Below are 27095 nucleotides of genomic sequence, written 5' to 3'. Positions count from 1 at the left end.
CGCTGTTGCTGTAGCACGTGCTATATATATGTCGCACTGTACAGCCCTGAAATGTGATGATTTGTGATGTCAGAGAGACTCGGCTGCATGATAATGTGGCAGATGCCACCAGGCCACACAGTGGTTTAGGAGCCCAGCCTCAAAACGGCTCGAGATCTTGAGGTAGAAAAATGCTGTTTTTGAGGACTTGATTAGAAATACAAAACAATGAATTAAAAAAAAGTATAATTACAGAGGTGTTCCATAAACTCACAGGAATTGTGTAAAAGTGCCCAAATAGTGAGAAAAATAGTAAAATAGTTCCCCTTTAATACTTCTTAAGACTACTTGCACAAATAATATGAACTACTTTTACCGTGTACTTTGAGTAATTTGAGTTTCAAAGTCCTTTTTATAGAACAATGAGCATTTTCGACTAACTTTGATGTGGGATAAAAACCATTTCTCCCATAAGCAGTTTATGAAACTGCCATGGTTGTACTTAGTACTTCTTCGACTACTTGCACAAATTATATGATTTTTTTTTACTGTGTACTTTTTGAGTAATTTGAGTTTCAAAGTCCTCAAGAATCAGCATTTTCGAGGGCGGCTACGTGGCGTAGTGGGCAAGGCGCTCGCCACGAAATCTGGAGACGCTGGGCTTGCCTGTTCGAGCCCAGCGCTCCACATTTGCTTTCAGTTTAGCTGGTCGTCCGTACTAATACACATTGGCCGTATTAGGGGGTGGGAAACTGATGGGTGGGGATCGGGCGTTGTGGACAGCGACTCCTACAGGTCGGTTGGTGCGCCTGCGGCCCTGCGCAGTAGAATCAGGAAGTGTCGGGGGCAGCGTGAGCCTCCCACGCAGGGTTAGAAATTAACATTTTTTTTCAAGGGCTTTTTTGCCCCCCTTAATTGATTTTCGGGGGCTTTTTATTTTTATTTCGGGGGCACTGAATTTTTATGATAAACGGTAGGGGTGGGACGGTTCACAAAATGGACGGTTCGGTTCGTATCACGGTTTTGGGGTCACGGTTTTCAGTTCGGTTCGATATACGTACATTTTTATAAAATAAATGTAACACTCAAATCTAAACATGCTTCTCATTTATTAAAAAAAAATAAAAAAGTTTACAGCCTTAAATAATGTTTGGCACACAAAGACCGAACTGACTGAAAAATATAGTCTACATTTGTAGTATTAACTTAGTGCAAACAAACGATATGCTCAGCCAGCACTAGACTTTCCTTTCTTTAATATAAACACAAAAAAACAATGTCAACCATGTTTAAATTCCCTGATTGTCAGTTCTTAATGGAAATATTTGTGTTCTGCTTGAAATTATTATGTATCTGTCTACATTTATTTAGACTAACATTATTTAAATATTGAGTGCAACTGTGGTGGATTATGTAATTCGGTGAGTTGGAACTATCTATGGGTTGGCGCCGGGTCCCCACGGACATTTTAGTGTCACGCACCTTCAGCTCAGGCAATGTTATTATCAGCTCCGGTAGCTCCGGTAACGTTAGGAGGTGATGGCATGCAGTGGGAAAGCGGCAATAGTCCCGGTTGGAGTTAGTAAAACACAGTTGTATGTTAGCCTTCTTGGATGTTGAATAAACGCCTATCATTGTCTTTAAACACCCCGCCTCTCAGACTCTCATTTCCTCCTCTGCTAGCTAGTAGCTACGGTAACATTTCGTTGACTGTATTACCTCACGGGCTGATTCTATAGTTAAAACGTGCGTTGTGTTGTACAAACTGCTAACGCTATGGCAAGATGTGTGTATGCCTATGTAATGTTAATGGCTATGTTTTTAAAGTCGTAATGAAGATTGATTTAGATTGTGCTTGCCATTTGTACACAAACTGACTAGCACCTGGCTCAGCTGCAGTGCTGCTGCTGCTGCAGCAGCAGCAGCCAGTGCTCACCTCCGCCAAATGAATTTTTTTTATTTGCGCGTCATCTGAACCGTACGATACACAGACGCGCCATTACCGGATATATATATATATATATATAATTAGTAAACTGTCGGGGGCATTTTGTGCCCCCCTTAACTGATTTTCGAGGGCATTTTGTCCATTTTCAAGGGCATTATGCCCCAAGCCCCCGTTAATTTCGAACCCTGCTCCCACGCGTTACTCCTCGCCACTGAGAGATCGATCTGCGCAGGTGAAAAGATGCGACTGCTGTTACCTCAAGTACCGGAGGGGACTTGTGCTATGTATGACTTAGTCCACATTGCAGCCGGCTTGTGGGAGGCAAGAAACAGCGTTCGTGACAGGGGAGGGTTGAATTGGATGATACGAAATTGGGATGGGAGAAAATATAGAAAATGGGAGAAAAAGTGGATAAAAAAAAGAATCAGCATTTTCGACTAACTTTGATGTGGGATAAAAACCATTTCTCCCATAAGCAGTTTATGAAACTGCCACGGTTGTACTTAGTACTTCTTAGACTACTTGCACAAATAATATGATTTTTTTTTTACTGTGTACTTTTTGAGTAATTTGGGTTTAAAAGTCCTCAAGAATGAGCATTTTCGACTAACTTTGATGTGGGATAAAAACCATTTCTCCCATAAGCAGTTTATGAAACTGCCATGGTTGTACTTAGTACTTCTTAGACTACTTGCACAAATTATATGATTTTTTTTTACTGTGTACTTTTTGAGTAATTTGGGTTTAAAAGTCCTCAAGAATGAGCATTTTCGACTAACTTTGATGTGGGATAAAAACTAGGGATGCCCCGATCACGTTTTTTGCCACCGATCGTCGTGAGCCATATCGGCCGATACCGATCGTTTTTGATTAAAACATTTTTAATTAAATTTTATATATATATATATATATTTTTTATAAAATATATATATTATATAATTAGACTTGTACTTGTATTATCTGCGAGACATCGCCACCACGCAACAAGCTCCACTGTCTGTGTGTACTCTAGTAGCCTCCAGCTACGGCCAGGATTCTCCGGAGCTGCATCTGGACCCTATACTCGAGTAGCCTCGAGCTACGGCAAGGATTCTCCGGAGCTGCAGATGGACCCTATTGGTATAACGTTACTGTAGAGCCATATGAAATCCGTTTTATTATTTTCCAAATTCCATTTTATTTTTTCCCAAATTCCATTTTTTCCGTTTTAATATTTCAGAATTCTGTATTTTGCCTTTTATGCTAATTTTACCATCAGAAATAGTGTCTAATAAGTGGGAATGAATAAATGTCCACAATTGAATACGATATAACAGTCCATTTAATGTTTTTAAGTGCTGCAACTCAGAAATACAGTTCAATTTTACACAATATTTTTCAATTAATATTGTGACAAAATAAAAATACATATTTCAAGTGTAAACAATAGATACAGCTAGCTATTACTGACATTATCACAATGACAATGTCAGTAACCTAGCTATATCTATTATATTGTGATGAAATTTAGTAATGCATAATTTAGGCACCTTTAGTTTAGTTTATTTCGTTTATAAAGGACAGTGTATAATGGCAATCGTTTGCATTAAACAAATGGAAGAAGCTATCATTTCCATCTATAGTCCTATGTACTGTAACGTTTCATAGCTATTTAAGTTTATTTAGATGATAAAGGGCAGTGTATAATGACAATCGTTTGCATTAAACAAATATGGGTGCACCAGATTTAGCTAGAACTTCTAGAAGCTATCATTTCCATAGATAGTCCTATAACGTTACATAGCTATTTAAGTGTATTTAGTTTATAAAGGGCAGTGTATAATGAAATGGATGGGTGCACTAGATTTAGCTAGACGCTAAACGTCCTAACGTTGCGGGTCCAGTCCACGGAACGTTGACAGAATTAGCAAAACACCTTATCACCGGAGGCATAAAAGTCATTAGGATACTGTTCTGCTCTGAATTGAGGGCTTATTGTGGAATTGTTTCGCTTCTTGACGATGTACTGAAGCAGCCAGACGCTTGAGCACCGCGGCTGTGTTGTGTGTAACACGTTGTAGAGTCCCCGCCTCCCCGGTCGCGTGTGCACCAAACGTTCCACCCAAAAACGAAATTTCAGTCCAGATTAGGCCAAATTCTGCAATATTCCACGTTTTGCAGTTGATTCCATTTTTATTGGTTAATTCCGCGATTCCGTCCGCGATTCCGTGAACGCGGATTTCATATGGCTCTACGTTACTGTGGTCATATCACATTCAGCAAGCCCTCAGCTCGAATACGCATCGAATCAGTGTTATAAGACATTGATATCAGGAGCTATCTGTAGCTACTGCTAGCCTGATATATAACGTTAATACAACGCCTCAGTGAATTATTTAGTTCAATGGGACATTTCGTTTTGAACAGTGAACTAACTTGCTCTAACGTATGCTAACAGCTAACAGGTACACGTCTCTACTAGACTTGATGGAGCGTTTGTTGATGTCAGGAGCTATCGGTAGCTGGCCGGCTAGATACTGTTCGGTTAGACAATGCCTCATCATGTATTAAACTAAAAGTGAATAGTTGACTGGGTCATTTTGTAACGTTAGCTAAGCTAACGTTAGCTCAGGGAGACGCCGTCCTCCCGTGTCCCGTCCCACTAGACTACTAGACCCGTGTTTACATGCGTGCGGGAGGGGCTGGAGGGATGAGCAGACGCCGCACAGCTCCCGGTGTCTGAGACGGAACTCAGCGACAGCGAGTGAGATCGGCTTTGACGATCGGCGAAAATAAAGCATTATCACCGATCGCATATTTATACTGATTATCGGCCGATAACGATCGGTGGCCGATCGATCGGGGCATCCCTAATAAAAACCATTTCTCCCATAAGCAGTTTATGAAACTGCCATGGTTGTACTTCTTAGACTACTTGCACAAATTATATGAATTTTTTTTACTGTGTATTTTTTTGAGTAATTTGAGTTTCAAAGTCCTCAAGAATCAGCATTTTCGAGGGCGTCTACGTGGCGTAGTGGGCAAGGCGCTCGCCACGAAATCTGGAGATGCTGGGCTTGCCTGTTCGAGCCCAGCGCTCCACATTTGCTTTCAGTTTAGCTGGTCGTCCGTACTAATACACATTGGCCGTATTAGGGGGTGGGAAACTGATGGGTGGGGATCGGGCGTTGTGGACAGCGACTCCTACAGGTCGGTTGGTGCGCCTGCGCAGTAGAATCAGGAAGTGTCGGGGGCAGCGTGAGCCTCCCACGCGTTACTCCTCGCCACTGAGAGATCGATCTGCGCAGGTGAAAAGATGCGACTGCTGTTACCTCAAGTACCGGAGGGGACTTGTGCTATGTATGACTTAGTCCACATTGCAGCCGGCTTGTGGGAGGCAAGAAACAGCGTTCGTGACAGGGGAGGGTTGAATTGGATGATACGAAATTGGGATGGGAGAAAATATAGAAAATGGGAGAAAAAGTGGATAAAAAAAAGAATCAGCATTTTCGACTAACTTTGATGTGGGATAAAAACCATTTCTCCCATAAGCAGTTTATGAAACTGCCACGGTTGTACTTAGTACTTCTTAGACTACTTGCACAAATAATATGATTTTTTTTTACTGTGTACTTTTTGAGTAATTTGGGTTTAAAAGTCCTCAAGAATGAGCATTTTCGACTAACTTTGATGTGGGATAAAAACCATTTCTCCCATAAGCAGTTTATGAAACTGCCATGGTTGTACTTAGTACTTCTTAGACTACTTGCACAAATTATATGATTTTTTTTTACTGTGTACTTTTTGAGTAATTTGGGTTTAAAAGTCCTCAAGAATGAGCATTTTCGACTAACTTTGATGTGGGATAAAAACTAGGGATGCCCCGATCACGTTTTTTGCCACCGATCGTCGTGAGCCATATCGGCCGATACCGATCGTTTTTGATTAAAACATTTTTAATTAAATTTTATATATATATATATTTTTTTTATAAAATATATATATTATATAATTAGACTTGTACTTGTATTATCTGCGTGACATCGCCACCACGCAACAAGCTCCACTGTCTGTGTGTACTCTAGTAGCCTCCAGCTACGGCCAGGATTCTCCGGAGCTGCATCTGGACCCTATACTCGAGTAGCCTCGAGCTACGGCAAGGATTCTCCTGCGCTGCAGATGGACCCTATTGGTATAACGTTACTGTGGTCATATCACATTCAGCAAGCCCTCAGCTCGAATACGCATCGAATCAGTGTTATAAGACATTGATATCAGGAGCTATCTGTAGCTACTGCTAGCCTGATATATAACGTTAATACAACGCCTCAGTGAATTATTTAGTTCAATGGGACATTTCGTTTTGAACAGTGAACTAACTTGCTCTAACGTATGCTAACAGGTACAGGTACACGTCTCTACTAGACTTGATGGAGCGTTTGTTGATGTCAGGAGCTATCGGTAGCTGGCCGGCTAGATACTGTTCGGTTAGACAATGCCTCATCATGTATTAAACTAAAAGTGAATAGTTGACTGGGTCATTTTGTAACGTTAGCTAAGCTAACGGTAGCTCAGGGAGACGCCGTCCTCCCGTGTCCCGTCCCACTAGACTACTAGACCCGTGTTTACATGCGTGCGGGAGGGGCTGGAGGGATGAGCAGACGCCGCACAGCTCCCGGTGTCTGAGACGGAACTCAGCGACAGCGAGTGAGATCGGCTTTGACGATCGGCGAAAATAAAGCATTATCACCGATCGCATATTTATACTGATTATCGGCCGATAACGATCGGTGGCCGATCGATCGGGGCATCCCTAATAAAAACCATTTCTCCCATAAGCAGTTTATGAAACTGCCATGGTTGTACTTCTTAGACTACTTGCACAAATTATATGAATTTTTTTTACTGTGTATTTTTTGAGTAATTTGAGTTTCAAAGTCCTCAAGAATCAGCATTTTCGAGGGCGTCTACGTGGCGTAGTGGGCAAGGCGCTCGCCACGAAATCTGGAGATGCTGGGCTTGCCTGTTCGAGCCCAGCGCTCCACATTTGCTTTCAGTTTAGCTGGTCGTCCGTACTAATACACATTGGCCGTATTAGGGGGTGGGAAACTGATGGGTGGGGATCGGGCGTTGTGGACAGCGACTCCTACAGGTCGGTTGGTGCGCCTGCGCAGTAGAATCAGGAAGTGTCGGGGGCAGCGTGAGCCTCCCACGCGTTACTCCTCGCCACTGAGAGATCGAGCTGCGCAGGTGAAAAGATGCGACTGCTGTTACCTCAAGTACCGGAGGGGACTTGTGCTATGTATGACTTAGTCCACATTGCAGCCGGCTTGTGGGAGGCAAGAAACAGCGTTCGTGACAGGGGAGGGTTGAATTGGATGATACGAAATTGGGATGGGAGAAAATATAGAAAATGGGAGAAAAAGTGGATAAAAAAAAAAGAATCAGTTTTTTTTTGCATACATTGTGTGTTGAGTACTGACTTTTAATAAGTTTTGTTTTGCAATAATAAAAAAAAATTAAAAAAAAAAAAGAATGAACATTTTCGACTAACTTTGATGTGGGATAAAAACCATTTCTCCCATAAGCAGTTTATGAAACTGCCATGGTTGTACTTAGTACTTCTTAGACTACTTGCACAAATTATATGAATTTTTTTTACTGTGTACTTTTTGAGTAATTTCAGTTTCAAAGTCCTCAAGAATGAGCATTTTCGACTAACTTTGATGTGGGATAAAAACCATTTCTCCCATAAGCAGTTTATGAAACTGCCATGGTTGTACTTCTTAGACTACTTGCACAAATTGTATGCATTTTTTTACTGTGTGTTTTTTGAGTAATTTCAGTTTCAAAGTCCTCAAGAATGAGCATTTTCGACTAACTTTGATGTGGGATAAAAACCATTTCTCCCATAAGCAGTTTATGAAACTGCCATGGTTGTACTTAGTACTTCTTAGACTACTTGCACAAATTATATGAATTTTTCTTACTGTGTACTTTTTGAGTAATTTCAGTTTCAAAGTCTTTTCCATAGAACAATGAGCATTTTCGACTAACTTTGATGTGGGATAAAAGGCATTTCTTCCATAAGCAGTTTATGAAACTGCCATGTCATACTCATTGCCCCTCGTAGTCATTGTTTCACGACAATACACTCAAAATGACCATTTCTAACTAAGAACTACAATGAAACCTAACACTTACCTTTTCCGCCCTAGTGGCACACTCTTTAGGAGCTGGTTGATGTGTGGAGTGATCACTTTAGAGGTAATTTATTATTACTTTGAGTTAATGTGTGCAATAGACAGTGATACTTTCTTGGAATGTTAACTTATTCTTGGGCACTTGGGTTTAGATTTTTCCTTTTTCCTTTTTTTAACATTTCTATTTCGAGGTCGATTCCATGCCGTAGTAAAATTAAAACATTTGGTTATTACTCTGGATATAAAATTAACATAGACAAAACAGAGCCACTGGCTATTGGGGGGAACATTTCTCAACGGGCCATATCCCTCTTCCCTTTTAAATGGCCAAGTACTGGTATTAAATATTTAGGCATACCATAACACCCACATTTGACCAATTGTATAAAGCCAAGTACACGAGGCTTATCAATAAGATCAGAGAGGACGTGGATAGATGGACTGTTCTGCCTCTTTCCTTGATAGGGAGGGTGGAAATAATCAGAATGAACTCCCTAGACTACTGTATCCGTTTCTAATGCTGCCCATCCCAATTGATAACCACACTTTTACTAAATTTACTAAATCAATTACTCTCACGTTTAATATGGCAGGGGAAATTACCTAGAGTGCGTTTCAAAACATTACAGCTGGCCAAAACTGCTGACTGTTTGGCCATCCCTAACCTCAAATATTATTTTTGGGCTGCTCAACTTAGACCCTTGCACACCTGGCTCACAGATGATTTGTCATCAAGATGGTTAAAAATGGAAAAAGCCTTATCTACACAGAAACAACTTACTACCTTATAGTGTTGTCAAAAATATCGAAGTATCGATACATATCGATACTGAATATTTAAAACGGCTTCGATACTCATTTCCCGAAGTACCGATACTTCTTTCTGCAGTATCGGTACCAGCTGGCGAGTGTTCTACCGCAAGTTGTTGACGCGCTGTTCAGAGCGCTCAGCGCGCTTGCCCCCCCGGCTCCTCCGAGTCCAGCACAGAGTCACAGAGAGCAGTCTTCAGTTAGTAAACAAACATTTTAGCTGAAGATGGTAAATGCAGAGCCTCCGCAACTTGTGCTTGTGGATAAAGAAAACAGCAGAAGTGCTGTTTGGAGGTACTTTGGGTTTCAAGTAAACAACGAAGGACAAGCTACAAATGCCCCAATGCTATTTGCAAGCGGTGTTAGAGCAGTGCCAGCGCCGATCTCCATAAAGAAATGAAAGAGGTTCGTGACAGCTGCTCTTTCAACGTCACTGTGACTGAAGCATTAAACCATTAACTCTAGTTTAATTAGGGATGGGTATCGTTAGGATTTTATCGATACTACTACTCCTATCGATACTGCTTAACGGTTCGGTACTTTATCGATACTCTTATCGGTTCTTTTTGATAATTTTTTTATGCTTTTTATATTTGCAGTTGAGAGCATTGGTCATCTCCCTACAGTAAAGATTAGAAATGATTGAATTATTGTAAATGTGTGTGGAGTGGTGGGAATAGCTGCTTCAATAATAACTTATAACAACAACAGACAAGTTAGACAACTATGTATACAAAAAAAACGATATACACTGAATGATTAGTTGTTACCTAAAGTCCTTGGACTCCACTGTAGAGAACGGGTGCAGGCCTTTGACAACAAACTTTGTCACAGCCCTGTGACACTCGTTCACCCTATCCTCTGTCATCTTTCCTCTAGCTGCTAGGGAGAAAGGACTTTGGGTGGTGGAGGTAGAGCCTAGGGAGGATGTGTGGTGGGCTCACTGGCCTGGGACACATTGGTGGCTGACCTCAGCTTGACGATCTATAAAAAGTTTTTAGATTGTAGTATTTGTAGCTAAACAATTATTTTGTTTATTAGCCTATTTGTAATAATTCGTTATTAGCCTAGGAAACTCCGTATCTTGGCTTACCGGCTGCAGTGGACGTGGATGCAGATGGACCACTGCGCGCAAGGCAGTCGAATACGGCGCATTTCTGCACACTAATATAGTGTTTTGCAAACAAATGTTTTGATAGATTGCTCGTATTGCCACCCTTACTGGCAAATGTTTTGTTGCACTTGTGAACGCTTCGCTCTATCCGCCATCACGACTCAGTCCATGCAGAGCTGTCTGTGTCTGTGTGCAGCGCGCGTCGGCACGGAGACAGCGCTGAGATGCTTCCAGCTGCAGCACATCAGGTGTGCGGGGCTTGTATGTGCGGGGCTTGTAAGCGCTGCTGTCTGACGTGCTGCAGCTGCATACTATTGACAGCGCTTTCATTAAGGAGTACCCGTATGTATGTGTAGCGCGACTCGCGAGGAGTGTGTGTAATGACTCGCTGCTTCTCGTGCAGAGACAGAGAGAGGAGAGATCGTTCGCAACTTTTAAATAATAATAATAATAATTTCTCTAGAGTATCGATAGCAGTACCGAGGACGTCGGAGCTTATAAATACTCCGGTATTTTCTAATATAGTACCGGTTCCCGTTTAAAACCGGGGTCCGGGGGGCATCCCTAAGTTTAATACATGATACGTTGTCTACTGATGGCGCATAATGTCAACAGCTGATTCGTTGTAACGTTAGCTACTGCTAGCTCCGTTAGCTTAGCTGGCCACTTTTATAACTACTGCATGGAAACGGAGTAACGTTTAAACGTTATGTCGAGGTCATACAATACTACAGTCGACATAAGGTTAACGTTACCCCGTTTCCATCAAGTGTTTAAATAGCAGCAATCTTGTTGAAAATGTAACGTTACTAAAATGCTCCGAGCATAGTCTCTCTCTCTCTCTCTCCCTCCCTCTCTCTCCCCAACTGTAATACAAACAGTTCAGTTTGTCAGGTACATGCAACACAGATTACAGTGTTTACATCTGTCTGCTTGAGAAAATACCATGTTCTGCATTTGCAATAAAAACGATTGAAGTGAGATGAAGTTATTTTTAAATGTGTGATCTAAAGATAAACAAAGGGTTTTAAAATTGTTATATTTATCTTCTCTTATAGTACCAGAGAGAAGCTAAATTTGTTAAAAAAAAATATATATATATATATATATTTTTTTTTTTGATATCGAAATAATATCGAAGTATCGATACTTTTCAAGGTATCGTGTCGAAATTCCAGTATCGTGACAACACTACTACCTTATTATTCTCTGGACATAAGATAAGGGAGGACTCAATAGGTGTATGGTCCAGATTTACGATACAAGAGCCGTCCAGAAAGAGTTCAGTTTGCCTTTAACATCGGGCCTGACCTCAATTGGTTTCATTGGGGACTTTACACCATCAACTCTGGATGCAGGATTCAGTGGATGGAGGACAAAGGGTCTGAAATTTGTTCACCAATTTATTCACTCCGGCCAGCTTAAATCCTTCGAACAACTCAGAGTGGAGTTTAGCCTTCCTAGTACTGACTTTTTCAGATGTCTCCAATTAACACTTTAACTGCCGAAAACGCCGGAACTCGTCATTCCCCGCCATGCTCAAGTTGCAGAGGACGCCGGAACTCGTCTTTGATATCAATATTTCAAAAATCTGTGATTGGAATCATATTTCCCCTCTGCAGCCTTGACACACAGTTCTGATCTCCTCTCAATCCTCTAGCGGTTCAAGAGCGCCATCTGGTGGCCGATCGGCAGATCGAAAAACCGGTTGTCAACTTTTAACCCGGCAGGACTCACTCCATATGTGGTCCGGGCACTCGCTAATGTTAGAGAGACACAGTCTTCACACAGTGAACATCGATCGGTGGAAATAACTCGAAAAAACAACATGATTTGGACGTATATACTATTATACAACCTGGAAATAGATCCGGTATTTCGACATCCCATAATTGAAAACTGTCTACTCCACGCTGATCGCCCAACGGCCCGAGGAGACTGGGGTGAGTTTTAGCGTTATATTCTAACTAGGGATGCCCCGATCGATCGGCCACCGATCATTATCGGCCGATGATCAGTATAAATATGCGATCGGGGAATTCCGATAATGAGTCATATTCGCCGATCGCGGAAACTGATCAAGTGGATATCTCACTCGCTTGTCTCAGACGCACAGGACCTGCAAACTGCTCCTCCTCCCTAGCCCCGCCCGTACCTGTGTAGAGTTTGTAAACACAGAGGAGGCGGACCTCCTCTGCTGAGTCTAGATAGTGCATTCGACCTGAGCTAACGTTAGCTACCTAGCTATCGTTACTGTTTAAACAAAATTACCCAGTCAACTATTCACTTTTAGTAGGCATTGTCTAACGGTATTTAGCCGGCTAGCTACTGATAGCTCCGGATATCAACAAATGCCCCAGGAAGTCTAGTAGTCCATGTTGATATCTCCGTTAGCTTGCGTTAGCTGACGTTAGTTCACAGTTCAAAACGAAATGTCCGATTGAACTAAATAGTTGTCTTAACGTCATCTAGCCGGCTAGCAGTAGCTACAGATGGCTCCTGATATCAATGTCTTATAACATTGATTGAATGCGTATTCGAGCTGAGGGCTTGCTGAATGTGACAGTAGTAACGTTATACCAATAGGGCCCAGCTGCAGCGCCGGAGAATCCTTTTTGGAGCTGGAGGCTACTAGAGTACACAGACAGTGGTGCGGTTTGCAGATAGCGAGCATTTTGACTTGTTGCGTGGTGGCGATGTCTCGCAGATAATACAAGTACAAGTCTAATTATATAATATATATATTTTATATAAAAAAAAATTATATAAATTTTTTATTTCTTTTTAATCAAAAACGATCGGTATCGGTATCGGCCGATATGGCTCACGACGATCGGTGATCGGTATCGGTGGCAAAAAACGTGATCGGGGCATCCCTAATTCTAACGTGTTCTTTACTAACTGCTATGATGAACATATGACCCACATTAGATGAATGGTATAACGTTGCCCACGGAATTATAAACGCCCCCTCGCCCATCCGGTCAACATCGGATGACGTGTAGTAAATTCTAGAAGTACGTCCAATTGAAATTTTTGATCTCGCACAGATTCCTACCAAACTGTATTTCATCATCAATATAATGCATTTGGGGCTATAAATCACGTTCTGGAGAAAGCTGCAGAAAGAGATGAAAACAGTTATACTTTAGACCAGGGGTCAGCAACCTTTTTGACATGGAGTGCCTGTTTGAAATATAATTGTAAATAGTGTGCCTCAACAATATTCCATGCATCGTAATTTTTTTTTCTCATAATCAGGTCTTTTTAATGATAATTTTTACATTATTACATCATTATTGTTATTGTTATTATTAACAATATTATTATGATGGTTGTATCAACCCTAAATCTGAGTTGGGGGGGGGGGGGGGGGGGTGCAATGCAGACAAACAGCTGCATACAGTGCAACCATTTCATTCACATTTGCCCATTCATTTTTGGACACATCACACACCATCGGTGGGTGTACTGTACGTATGCTGTCATAGCTCCACCTACAGGCCTAATGGAGAACACCAGGAGAACACCAGGATGTGAATGGAGGGTGAATGTGAGGTATATCATGTAAATAAGTTTTGATGGATCGCAAGACTACACTATAAAAAAAACAGAACTTAAAAATATTGAGTTCAGTTACTGTGCATTAAGGTTTTCAGTTTTCAATCCATAATAAGTTAACAGAAAAATAAGTACACAACCACATTATTTCAACCTAATAAAACTGTTTATTGTCATTGTTTTAAGAACACAAGTTGACTTGGTAATACTCACATTTTGAGTAAAAAAAAGGCTTTTAACATGTGCAATGTTCAATGAAATAGAAAAATAAATAATACAATTTGTTGATTAATCCCACTGGTCACAATGGTGACCGTAATAATGTTTTTGTTATAAGGCTCTGCAAATGTTACTGAATGATGTAGCAATGTATTTCCAGCTAAATTGAAATAATAAACAAATAAAAGGTCTCAATTAAATATGTGGTAGTAAAAAGAACCTGTGGGAGGATTTCAACAAGATAAATGCGACAACAGTGCAAAATATTTCACTATAATATTTCAAAGCAAAAAAAAATTAAAAATAAAAAAAATTATATATTATTATTATTATTTTTTTTTATGCTGTCCCCTGTGCCTATGAAAATGCCCCCGCGTGCCTATGCAGGCACGCGTGCCTAGGGTTGCCTACCCCTGCTTTAGACTATATTTTAGTATGAATATGTGAATGAAAAAGTTTAACGTTGCTACACCATGAACAATACATATAGGACCTTGAATGGGCCCTAATAATGGCAATCTAGCAATAGAATTTAAAAAGTTATAGCCCTGCAAAGAAGGGGAACTTCTCCATGTTAATAGAGCTGGCAACGGATGGTATATCATGAATTTAACCTTAGGCAATCAAAGTGTTAAGGAATTTTTTTGAAAACCAGGAAGATTGGGACAAAAAATTCAACACCCTTCTCCAATAGAACGCTTTATAGCTAATATACAAATTGATGCTTCAAAACCAAAAATTCGTTCTAATATCAATGAACCCCAACGACTCGCTATACATTAAGTTGAAGTGGGAGGCTGAGCTCCAACAGGAGATCTCACAAGAAGAGGAGTGGTTCGATGTTTGTACTGAAGCACATAAGGTGACTAATTCTAACTCCTGGAGAGAATATAAATGGAAGGTCATTAGTATGTTTTGTTTTTCAAGACCCCCTTATTGACTGCTAAAGCAGGTACAACTCCCACAAGCCAATGCTGGCGGGGATGTGGTGAACAAATTAACCATAAATTTTCTGGACATGCCCAAAATTATGTCACTTCTGGGTAGGGTGACCAGGTGTCCCCCTTTTGGTTGTACTGTCCCACCATTTGAGACCGCGTCCCACATATTGAGAGGATGTCCCTCTTTCTTGGAATTTGTGATGTCATCGATACAAGTGACACTTTTATTTTAGTTGATCCATTGACATTGAATGCGTGACCTACTTTGTGAGCTCACAGAATATTTGTTTGAGCCGTTACACCCAAATTGGCTTTATTTAAATGTAGGGCCTACAGCACTGAATCAGGAAATGTAGCCTCAGCCTTGGGATTTGCCTTTTGATGACATCCTCAATAGTCTTGTCGCTCAGGTGTTCAGCTTGAGACTCAAGCTTCAGCTTGAGAAGGAGAGACTTATTCATATTCACAAATCAAAACTGAGCTGTTCAATATTATAGAAATAACATGTGATTTCTATCTTAGGGTGGATTTCCCATTGAATCTTTGTGCCAATGCATCCCATTGTTATTATTTATTCACAAAAGCGAATCCCCCTCCATCTCCCCGTTTTCGTATCCAGCTGAAACGGAGCCTCACGAGGGCAAGAGGAAGGTGGAGTCTCTGTGGCCGATCTTCAGGCTGCATCACCAGCGGAGCCGCTACATCTTCGACCTTTTCTACAAAAGAAAGGCCATCAGCAGAGGTAGGTGTTCTTGCAGACGCTGGGTGTTTTTCCCCCCAAGTTCAACAAAGGAGATGCTGGGCATCTTGTTCCTCCTCCACATGTCCCACTGAACTCCACACGGAGGGAGATGCTGACGAGGTTGACCTACTTCACGTCGACCTCAGATCAGCCCCTGGCGTCGTAAGTCACTATGAGAAACCACAACCGATGGTGTCTGTCCACAACACTTGATTCACACAGTATTTAAGATGAATTCAGATACACCAGTGATTCTCAACATGGTGTCCGGGGAGCCCCATGGGTCCTTAACACATTCAGGGCCAACCACGTATATATTTGTGTTTCGGATCCAACGCTTGACAGCCAACCACGTGTATATATACGTGGCAAGGTTGTTTTGGCTTTTATTCCATTCTAATATCCTACTCAATGTCACCGAGCGGCACTGCAGATTTACCCTACTCTTGGAATTCTGAAAAGTGCATTACCGGCCAGATCCTCATAGGGGCGCTGTCTCGATAATGCAGTGTTCCCTGTTAAAGACCGGTGTTTTAAATTTTTTTTATTATGAATGGGCTTTTCTGTTAGCCTAAAGCTATGCGTGTAGCCGATGGCCTGGAATAGTTTTTGGGACGCTGAATTCAGTATGCAGTAAAGGAATATATCATCAGCCAATGGACATATGGATCTACCAGATGGCGATCGATAACTGGGAAATCCTTTTTGGGATCCAACCGGCCACAGGTAAGAGCGATTTGACGTCAATTACAGCCCAATCGGGCCTTGCTCTCATAGCCATCCACCCGGTCAGCGAATAAGGCTACTGAGGCTAATGCCGTTATTGGTAATCAATAATCAGAGACTACGTCCCCCGCCCCCCCCCCCCCCTTTCATGCATTCATGGTGGACCATGATACAGACCATATGCATTTAGAGTTTTAGCTCTAGCTTGTCTATAGCTGAAACGTTATTAGCTTAGCGCCCTATAACTCGCGTTCCAGGAAATACCCCAGAACATTCTGCTATAACGTTCATATTCATGACGCTATAATATGGGAACGTATTGATGAGAATTATTTATTTAAGGCATATTGAAGGGACGGTTTATAGTGTCAATTGACAATGAGAATGGACAGATGGCAATAATATAAAGTATAGATTTAGCTCTACAAACAGCCTCACGCACAATGAAAGTTTGTTTTGATATGCTGACCGTATAGAGTGGGATTAGACGGATCCCAATGGCCCTGAATGTGTTAAGGGTGGTTCAAGGGGTCCCCCAGAAAAAGTGTATTCTTATTTTCACTATTTAATTCACTAGAAGTTAGCTTGAATGAGGGAGTGACTATTCTGATTATACATCTCAATCTCTCCACTGTGACCTCCTCAACTACAGTATAGACGGCTCTTCTCAGATGTCTCTCTGAGATTTGTGATTTGTGATGTGTGTGAAATTTAGTTTATATTGCCAAATGGGTTTCCGAAAAGGAACAAGAGATGCAATCTGAGTGCCAACTCAGAATCTTTGGCGAAAAATCGATAGACCAACAGAAGAAGCTGTATATTTGCTTCATCGATTTCACGAAGGCCTTCGACAGAGTTGAACATACATTGATGAGAACAATGGAAGAATTCGAAATACCAGTTTCTGACCGAAGAATAATTGCCAACTTATACTGGAGGCAGAAGGCTAATGTTAGAATAGGAAAGGAGAAATCAAGAGACTTCCCGGTGGAGAAGGGTGTAAGACAAGGATGCATCTTGTCCCCTGTACTCTTTAATATGTACAGTGAATCACTAATGAAAAAAGGTCAGAGGAGGGAAAGGAGTAAAACTTGGTGAAGAGAACATCACCAATATAAGATACGCTGATGACACTGCTATAGTGTGTGTCGGAGGAAGCATGTGATAGTCTCCGCCCTCCCGGACCGACGGTAGGGGGTAGAGTGGCAACGACCAGGAAACATTGGGATGGGAGAAAAACGGAAAAAGAAGGGGTAAAAAGATAATTAATTAAAAGAAAAATAACGCATGGATATAAATGTACTGACTTTTTATTTATTATTATATTGTAATATATATATTTAATCAAATCCGATATATATTTTCCCCCGATACCTGCTCCAGCTATTTTAGTCATATCCGATATCATTATCGGATCGGTGCATCCCTACTGAAGTATTTGACCAATGTCTCCTTTCCATCTCTCTATCCCTCCCAAGAAACTCCTGGGTTTACTTATGTGTCTGCTCAACTCGACATATGATATTTGAAGATTGCCAACACTCAAAAAAATCCCAACCATGTGATTCTTACTCCAACCCACTGTTTGCTGTCTGTGTGTGTTCCCAGAGCTGTATGACTACTGTATAAAGGAGGGCTATGCAGACAAGAACCTCATCGCCAAGTGGAAGAAGCAGGGTTATGAGAACCTGTGTTGCCTGCGCTGCATACAGACACGAGACACCAACTTTGGAACCAACTGCATCTGCAGAGTTCCCAAGAGCAAGCTGGAAGTAGTAAGTCTCCCAATACAACACTTACTTCTGATCACTGTGCTTGGTCAAGAGACATTCCACGAGTGTTTATACATAGAACCATGTGACCTACCTTACATTAGTGATGCACGATGCACGCCCTTATGACCATATTAGGGCTAGCGTGCCAACACTGAAGTCAATGGGAGGACGGGGAAATTTGCGAACGCATCTTAAATTATGGCTGTGTGTCTAATACACCCGTGGCTTATCAATGACTTGCTTGCAGTCAACATGTACGAAACGGATTGTTTTTTCATTGGTACATTTCCGTTTTATACCGTTTTGAATACAAGTATAGTTTTGGAGATGTCTAGTAATTCCAGAGAAATTCCACGATAATAGCTCTTTAGTGGAATACACAAAACACGTTTTTTCGGCTGATTTATCGTTTTCAAATAAACGCTAGATTATCGATAGTATGTGTACTTATGCACGCTAGAGAAGCGGGCTGAAAAATCTATTGTCCATGCCGTGGTCAGCGCTAACGTTATGCACACACACACACGCTGCGATGGCGGAGAAAAAAACGTCTGATTAACCCAAGACTGGTAAGATAGAGTCCTTACCTCACATCAGATGTTCTGCAAAAAGATTAATCCAATTCCTGATCGCCATTCCAAATATTGATCGCGTTTATTGATCCAACGTTATAGTCCAAAACGCATAATCGAAAGCTGCTCCCAGCCTTCCCAGTGAATGTGATAACAGCTACTGCTTGCCTGAGAAGGGAAACCCCGGGACGCGCGTGCACACAACACAGAAAGGGAGACTGGCTTATATGAACTATCCAGTTCATATATCGATCAACTTATATCAACTATCCAGTTTGTTTTTATAGTGTAACGTTACTTGAAGGAGAGAGAGAGAGAGAGAGAGACACTGAGGGCTAGATCCACAAAGAATGGATTGCACGGAGCAAGTTGCACCCTTACTTACAATTCATTATGAATTGAAAATGGGGGACCCTGATGTAAACAAGACGAAAGTCTTTCTCTGGTCTGCATCCCCTTAACAATTGTGTGTATTGAGCCGTACTGTATTGTACCCATTCTGCAGTAACATTCATTCAATCAATCTGCACGGTGATCGATTGAAAAATTGTATTAACAGATTTCAGAATGGGTACAATACAGTACGGCTCAATACACACAATTGTTAACACACTTTGCCACCCAACCACGAGTTAACTCGGGTTTCGGTGCCATGCGTTGAGGACCGTTGAGTTGTTATTGTTTTATTCCATATTAATAAACTGATCAAGATCCCCGATCGACTCTGCAGATTTACCCGCCTCCTTGAAATCGGCGACATGCAATACCGGCCAGATCCTCTTAGGGGCGCCATCGCTCCACTGCAGTATCATTGAGGGCGAATGGGAAAAAATATTCTTTTACTGTCTATGGGCGTTTCATATGAGCCTGGATCCCAAGTGAACATCCTCCACCGTTGATCACGGTTCGAAGCGCAGATTTCAGCCTGGAATAATGGGATTTATGATCAGCCAATGGACATATCGATCTACCAGATGCCGATGAATAATGGGGAAATGCTGCCGGCGATCACATGGGCTGACGGTAGGACACTCTTCCCCCAAATTACAGCCGGATTGGACATTGTTGTAAAACGCAAGCGATCGATCAGTGAATGTGGCTACTTGAACGCACACTGTATTGCTAATCAATAATACTAATCGGCGTCCCCCGCCGCCCCCATTTCATCCATAGATGCTCTGTAATAGTCCGGATGCTAAGCAGTTTGTTTTATTTCATTCGTATATATAAAACGGAAATGCCGTTCGATATAACGTGACTAGCCTTTAGCCCTATAAATAGCTTTCCAGAAAAAATACGAGACGAAAACTGCGATAAAGCTTATATTCACAACGCTATAAAATGACAACCAACCGATGGATTTTTATTTTCTTTAAGCCATTATGAAGGCACGGTTTATGCACTCAAGTGACCATGAGAATGGACAGATAGCAATACTATAAAGTATATATATAGCTATCAAAAAGTACATCGGTTTGTTTACAAAGCGTTGTCCTCCAGCCACATATTGGATGGCGAGGGCCGGTCGTCAATGTGTTAAGGGGATGCAGACCAGAGAAAGACTTTCATCTTGTTTACATCAGGGTCCCCCATTTTCAATTCATAATGAATTGTAAGTAAGGGTGCAATTTGCTCCGTGCAATCCATTCTTTGTGGATTTAGCCCTGAGACTTGTTACGCGCGACACTAGTCAGTCTCTGAATTGTCTCGGAGTTGTCTCAGAATGGATTTGGTAGTTCTTTTTCTGCGTCTCCGTAGGCCGTGTCGCACCACCGTTTTAAAGTCTTAGTGAAGATTGATTTATATGAAAACCGATGTATGTATAATTTAGCTAGCTCGCCAACGTTACTGTGATTAAAGCAAACTTTAATCACGTTGGCGGGTAGGGGAAACACTTAAAATATATAGCCTACATGAAAGGAATTGGGTCTGCTGAGAGCAGAATGTAGATGTGTGTCCATTCTATTCCACTATAGCTATATCCGTGCAATTATCTTTAGTTCTAAAGTTCCACTTTATTTATATAGCACATTTAAAACAACAAATTTGACAAGTGCTGTACAAGTCCACAAACATAGGATAAAACATAAAACATAAAAATTGAATAAAAGCACACAATAAAACAGTACAATGTGTCACATAAAAAAGGCCAGTCTCTCAAACGGTTTAAAAAACAAAAGCCAGAGCAAATAAGTGTTTTGAGGCGTGATTTAAACACCTGCAGAGTGGGGGCCTGCCTAACATGCAGTGGCAGCTCATTCCAGAGCTTTGGGGCTGCCACTGCAAAAGCACGGTCCCCCCTAAGCTTCAGCCTGGAGTTTGGAACGGCCAAGAGGAGCTGGTCAGAGGACCTGAGGGACCTTGGAGGAACATAGGGTTCCAGCAGGTCTGAGAGGTAACCCGGTGCCAAGCCGTTCAAACATTTAAAAACAAACCGTAAAACCTTAAAATCAATCCTAAAACGCACAGGAAGCCAGTGGAGGGCAGCCAGCACAGGGGAAATGTGCTCCCGCTTTCGCGTTCCCGTCAGCAGACGGGCAGCGGCGTTTTGCACCAACTGCAAACGAGAGAGGGAGGCCTGACTGACGCCCACGTACAGGGCATTACAGTAATCAAGGCGAGAAGTAATTTTTTTTTTTTTTTTTTTTTTTTTTTTTTTTTATATTATTCACATGAAAACAAGACGACACAATACAATAACCATAATAACAATACACAGAACTTCACAGGGAGATAACAGAAACAATAATAAAAGAATAACAAATTATAAAAACAGTACAACATTTTAAATTTTAAGGGGATACTATCCTACAAATGGCCATTCCCAGTATTCAGTACCGTTTCCCGGCCGTGTGGCTCTATATTAATAAGACTTATGTCTTTAATTCTCATCTTAAGATCTTGAGGTAGAAAACGCTGCTTTTGAGTACTTGACCAGAAATACAAAACAATGAACCCCTTCGAAAAACAACCTACAGAGTGTTCCATAGACTCACAGGAATCGTGCAAAAGTTCCCAACTAGTGAAGAAGGAGCAAAATAGCTCCCCCCCCCCCCAATAATATTCCCCCAGTTAAAGTTAAGAAGGACAAGACAAAAGACTAGACAGACGAGACAATTCCACCTCCCACGAGACCTCCGGACTCCCCCGAACACTCACCCCAACCCCGCTCAGCCGCACACGGCGGTCCTGACCTTCTCAGCTGCTGCAAACCACAGGTCAATACCAGCCTGCCCCACCCCAATCACCCGCGCCGTGGATATCTCAAGATAAATCACATCCAACAGTGTTAGGGACCAGTTAATCACTGAGCTTCTCAGGCTCCTTCCATCTCATTGCTATTAGCTTCTTCGCCGCTGTGACGCCCGCCAGGACAACCCTTTTCAGTTGTACGGACGCGGATAGTGTTGTTATATTGTTCAGGAGTAGCGTAACAGCTGTGAATGGGATAGTTAAGCCACACAGATCTGAAAGTTTGTCCGTTATTGATCTCCAGAAGCGGGCCACTGGTGGGCAATCCCAATACATATGCATATAAGTGCCAGCGGCCCTTTGAGAGCACAAAGTGCACTGGGAGTCGGTTACCAGACCCATAGCAAATAGCCTCCTAGGTGTAAGATAGGTCCTATGAATATAATTAAAATTAATTTGCTGGTGATTGGGGTTGCGGGAATACAATGCCACATTTGCCCAAACATCATCCCAGTCAAACTCGGGGTCCAACTCCGGGATATCCACACGCCATATTGTATCCAATGATACATTTTTATACGTGGACTGAATTAAGAGCGTATAAAAGTCTGAGACAAACCCTCTGGAGGTCGTCCTGTCCACTATGAGCCTGAGGAAGGGGTGTGGTTGCAAAGCTTGAGCCCACGGCACGCCATGCGCCCTCAGCGCTGACCTTAGTTGAAGGTAAAGAAAGAAGGACTCGCCGGGAAGATCATAAAAATCTCTTAAGTCCTGAAACGCACGGAGGCCGTTCTTATCATAAATATCCTCCAGAGTATGAACCCCCCTTCTTTGCCATTGAGGAATATTAACCGGCTTGTGCCCAATAAGTAGTTGCTGGCTATTAAAAATTGGAGAATCCAGGTGCCATGGGCATTTAACCCCACATGACTTCTGTACACTACGCCACGTCTGGATCACGTGAGTTATGATCGGTCCATACCTCAGTCGGCATTTCGAAATAGGGACAGTGGAGTACACTACATCCTGCAATCTTAGCGGTGAAACCGCCGCCGCTTCTAAGGATCGCCAAGATACAGCCTCTACAGGGTCTAGCCAGCACATCGGAGGTCTCAGTGAGAAGGACCAGAAATAAAGCTTAAAATCAGGGATTGCGAGGCCCCCCCATCTTGTTTTCTACGTTGAGTAGTAGCTCTTTTGATTCTCGGGCGTTTGTTATTCCAGATAAACTTAGATACCATCGATTGTACCTTGCGCCAGTGGTCTATAGGAGGGGCCAAGGGGAGCATTGAGCTAACAAAATGTATCCTAGGCAGGACGTTCATTTTGATTATGGAAGCCCGGGCTTGTAAGGAGTTAGGAAGGGACGACCACCTGTCTAGATCCTGGCGTATTTTATCATAAGTACCCGTGAAGTTGTACCTAGTAGTTTGACTCAGCGTGGGGAATATCTCTATGCCTAAGTATTTAAAATGTTCCACTATGGGGATATCAGCTGGTAGTCGCACCGCCTTGGCCAGCTCATTAAGAGGTAGGCAGGCTGATTTGTTCCAGTTAATCTTAAAGCCTGACAATTTACCAAAGTCGTCGATTATTCCCAATAATTTTGTGTTCGACCGGGAAGGGTCATCCATAAAAATCAGTAGGTCATCCGCATAGAGAGCAATCTTGTGTGGTGTATTATTGATCATTATGGGGACGATGTCCTCCGATTGCCTAATAAATTGGGCCAACGGTTCGAGGGAAAGCGCAAATAGTCCTGGGCTCAGAGGACAACCCTGTCTAGAAGATCTGGAGACTGGGAAAAGTGTGGAACAATTGTTGCCTGTCGGTATCATTGCCGACGGCGAGGCATACAGGACTTTGATCATATGAATAAAATTCTTTCCAAGACCCATGACCTCAAGTACCTTCCACAGGTATGACCATTCTAGTCTGTCAAACGCCTTCATGGCATCCAAAGACAGAACTGTGGACGGAGCTGTATTGACTTTACTGTTATCGACTACATGCAACAACCTCCTAAGATTATCTGCAGCCAGGCGCCCCGGGATAAAACCAGTTTGATCGCAGTGTACCAATACCGTCATACATTTCTGCAGGTGGCGGGCCAGCACCTTGGCAAACACTTTTAAATCGGCCCGAGAAGACTCAAGGGCCTATAGCTACCACAATCATTGGGATCTTTGTCCTTCTTGAGAAGTAAAGAAATCAATGCCATGTTGACATCTCTTGAGAACTCCCCTTGTTCGATAGCGTAATTGATCATATCGAGCATCAATGGACCCAGTTGGTCCCAGAAAGCTAAATACACCTCGGGTGGAATACCATCCCAGCCTGGTGCCTTACCCCTCTGCATTTCAGCAATCGTCTCCCTCAGTTCCAAAAGAGTGATCGGTTTCCCCAGTTCCTTGGCCTCTTCCTCAGAAATGTGGGGTATCTCAAGCCCGCCAATGAACGACTCAAATTTAGAGTTGTCGAGATTAACCTCTGAGCTATATAACTGAGAAACTCTTTAAAAGTGTTGTTGATCTTTTTCGAATCAGTAGCGACTGTTCCCTGTCGTGTCTTGATCGAAGGGATATCCGAGAATTGATCATTCGAGCGTATTTTCATTGCCAACAGATGGCTAGGCCTGGAACCGTGAAAGTAGTAATTTTGCCTTGTCCTATGTATCAAGAACTCAGACTGTTGTTTAAGTATAGAGTTTATTTCTTTCTTGACTATCTTACGTTGTGTGTTTAGTCGTTCACTATAGTTAATTTGCAAGGATGCGTATAGGTCCGCATATAATGTTTCCAGTCCTTCTAGCTTTTTTGACCGGGATTTACGCAAATTGGAGGCGAAAAGTGTGACATGACCCCTGTTAAATCCTTTCAATGCATTCCACAGGACCCTAGGGTCTTCGACCGTGCCAACGTTGATCTGCAAGAATTCAGCTAGTTTACTCCTGAATTCAGAACAGAAATCATCGTTCTTTAATAAGGTTGAGTTAAAACGCCACCTGGGAGCTCTCGTGGAGAGCCTGCCAAAGGTTGCCGTAAGGAAAATCCCCTTGTGGTCCGAGAGAGCCAGGGGAACCAATGAGACGTCGAAACTATCAAACATATTAGGGGACGCGAATGCATAGTCTATTCGAGAGAAGGTTTTGTGTCTGGCTGACAGGTGAGAGTAATCCTTGAGGGTGGGATTGGATATGCGCCATAGGTCTGCGAGCCCCGTGTCCTGGGCCCACATCCTGAGGGCCTTAGAAGACCGTTTTTGGTCGCCTGTTTCAGAGGACCCGGACCTATCCATCTCCGCATCCCAGCACGCATTAAAATCGCCACCCACAATGAGAGCGTATCCAGTAAGTTCCAACATATTCTTCGTGATTGTATTTTAGAACGCTGAATCAAATGTGTTAGGGGCATACAATGCTATTATTGCCATCTTCCTATGAGAGAACTCAACTTTTGCTATAGTAATCCTTCCCTCCGTGTCCGACCACACGTCCAGGACTTTGATATCAAGGTTACGTCTTGTAACTATGACGACTCCTTTCGTCTTATCATCGGCTGAGGATGAGGAGATAACGTGATATTGTCGATTTGCCAGCCTTGACACATCACCCACCAATAAATGCGTCTCACTAAGGAGAGCAATGTCAATATTTCTTCTCTTCAATAACCAAAGGACACTGGCACGCTTGTGTGGGGCGTTAAGACCCCCAGCGTTCCAAATTAAAATATTCAATTTAGCCATGGTCAAATTTGTCTAAATGCGTAGAGAACATACCAGTGCAGCCAGGCTGAGGCTCGAGGCGCTGATCCAGGCGGGCCCAGGCGGTCAATCCCAGGAGTTCAGAGGAGGAACAATCACACACATATAAGTGTATATGTATAACAGTACATAAAACACAGAACAATACCACCCCAGTTACAACCCCCCCTCCTTCTACTCTAACCCTAACCCACCCGTCCTAGCATTAACCCTCCTATACCCACTCTCCCATCCCCTCACTCTGCCCCATCCACTAAGGATGGTCATCTTCCTATCATTTCCCACTGGAGTCATGGATCCAATAAGACACACTCCACATCGACCCCCCTCTAGATAAACCCCTGATTAAACCCCCACTAGTCCACTAAACACAAATAAAAATTAAATTAAATTCAATAAAGATATCGGTCGAAAACCACCGTGAGCCTAGGCCCTAACATGAGACAACTATAATGGAAAAATTAGCCATTACTATATAATAGCTCAACATCAGCCCTGTAACCATCTACTTCCGAGTCTGCGTATTAATGTCGCAACGTTATAGCATAAATGGATAAAGGAAAATTCAAAATAAAATTCAATTCAAGCATACCAGCAGATAGACTAAGGCAGGATCGGGTCACAATTAAATTGCGCAAATAGATGTCATTTAAACAGCGACAATGAGAAGAAAAGGAAAAAGGGGTTATGGACTAAGTGCAAGCATGTAACAGCCCCTCTGGTCAGGCACAACGGCTGGAATGACATAACCTATGTAAGAAATAGAATTAAACACCTTCATTAACCCGGGGATAATGAGCTATACCTGACACAACCTGTTATCACATATTGCATATATATACTCAACCAACCTTCTACTACTGGAGCCCAAAGCTCAAAACAGCCTGGAAATAAAAATTAAGGCATACAAGAAGTAAGATAAGGACCCGATAACCGTTGAATTGTGCATAGGCAAACATTATCGGGTCTCGAATGTCTCGATGCGGGCGATAGCCGTAGCCTGCTAGTTAGCTCGATGCTAGCGCGCAAGCTAGTGATGAAACCAGCCCGTACGCTCGCATCTGAAATGAACATTGTCGAGCTAGCTCGCTAGCTATCATAGAGGCGACGCACACGTACGACCATGAGGTCAGCATTTAGCAAGTCACAGAAGTCATTGGGCATGACGACCAGCATTTGTGCGTAGTCCGCCCTATCAATGTATCTAGGTCCACCACATCAAGTCACTCACCCGACATAGCTATCAAGCCACCGTCTCGGCTAACCCCCTTAGATATTCCTCCGCCTTGGCCAACGTCCAAAATGAGTGACTGTCATCGCCCTTGCACCGCACAGACAATCTTGCGGGGGCAAATAGTGTAGGCCTCATGCCCAGTTCCCATAGCCTGGCCATGACCACTTTGTATTTGCTTCTCTCCGCTTGAACCACTGGCGTGAAGTCCTCGAAAATGGCAACTTTGTGATTGCCGAGACAGAGTTCCCCCCTCCTGGCACGGGCCGACCGCATGATGAGTTCCCTCTGTTGTAGCCTGTTTAGCTTTACAATGATGGGCCTCGGCTCCCTGCTCACAT

General features: G+C 42.5%; 1 protein-coding gene across 1 annotated transcript in view; it reads left to right on the top strand.

The window, feature by feature from the left end:
• Positions 1 to 27095, top strand: part of bud31 (BUD31 homolog) — a 36764-nt gene that overhangs the window by 4257 nt on the left and 5412 nt on the right. The window contains exons 2-3 of the mRNA XM_084328977.1: positions 15374 to 15496; positions 17831 to 17997. Of these exons, the coding sequence (XP_084185103.1) occupies positions 15374 to 15496; positions 17831 to 17997 (290 nt within the window). The remainder of the gene's footprint in view (positions 1 to 15373; positions 15497 to 17830; positions 17998 to 27095) is intronic.

Source organism: Notolepis coatsorum (assembly GCF_963971535.1).
Source record: "Notolepis coatsorum genome assembly, chromosome: 14".
Classification (NCBI taxonomy): domain Eukaryota; kingdom Metazoa; phylum Chordata; class Actinopteri; order Aulopiformes; family Paralepididae; genus Notolepis; species Notolepis coatsorum.
Note: the sequence above shows the minus strand (reverse complement) of the source record. Positions and strands in the feature narration are given on the sequence as shown.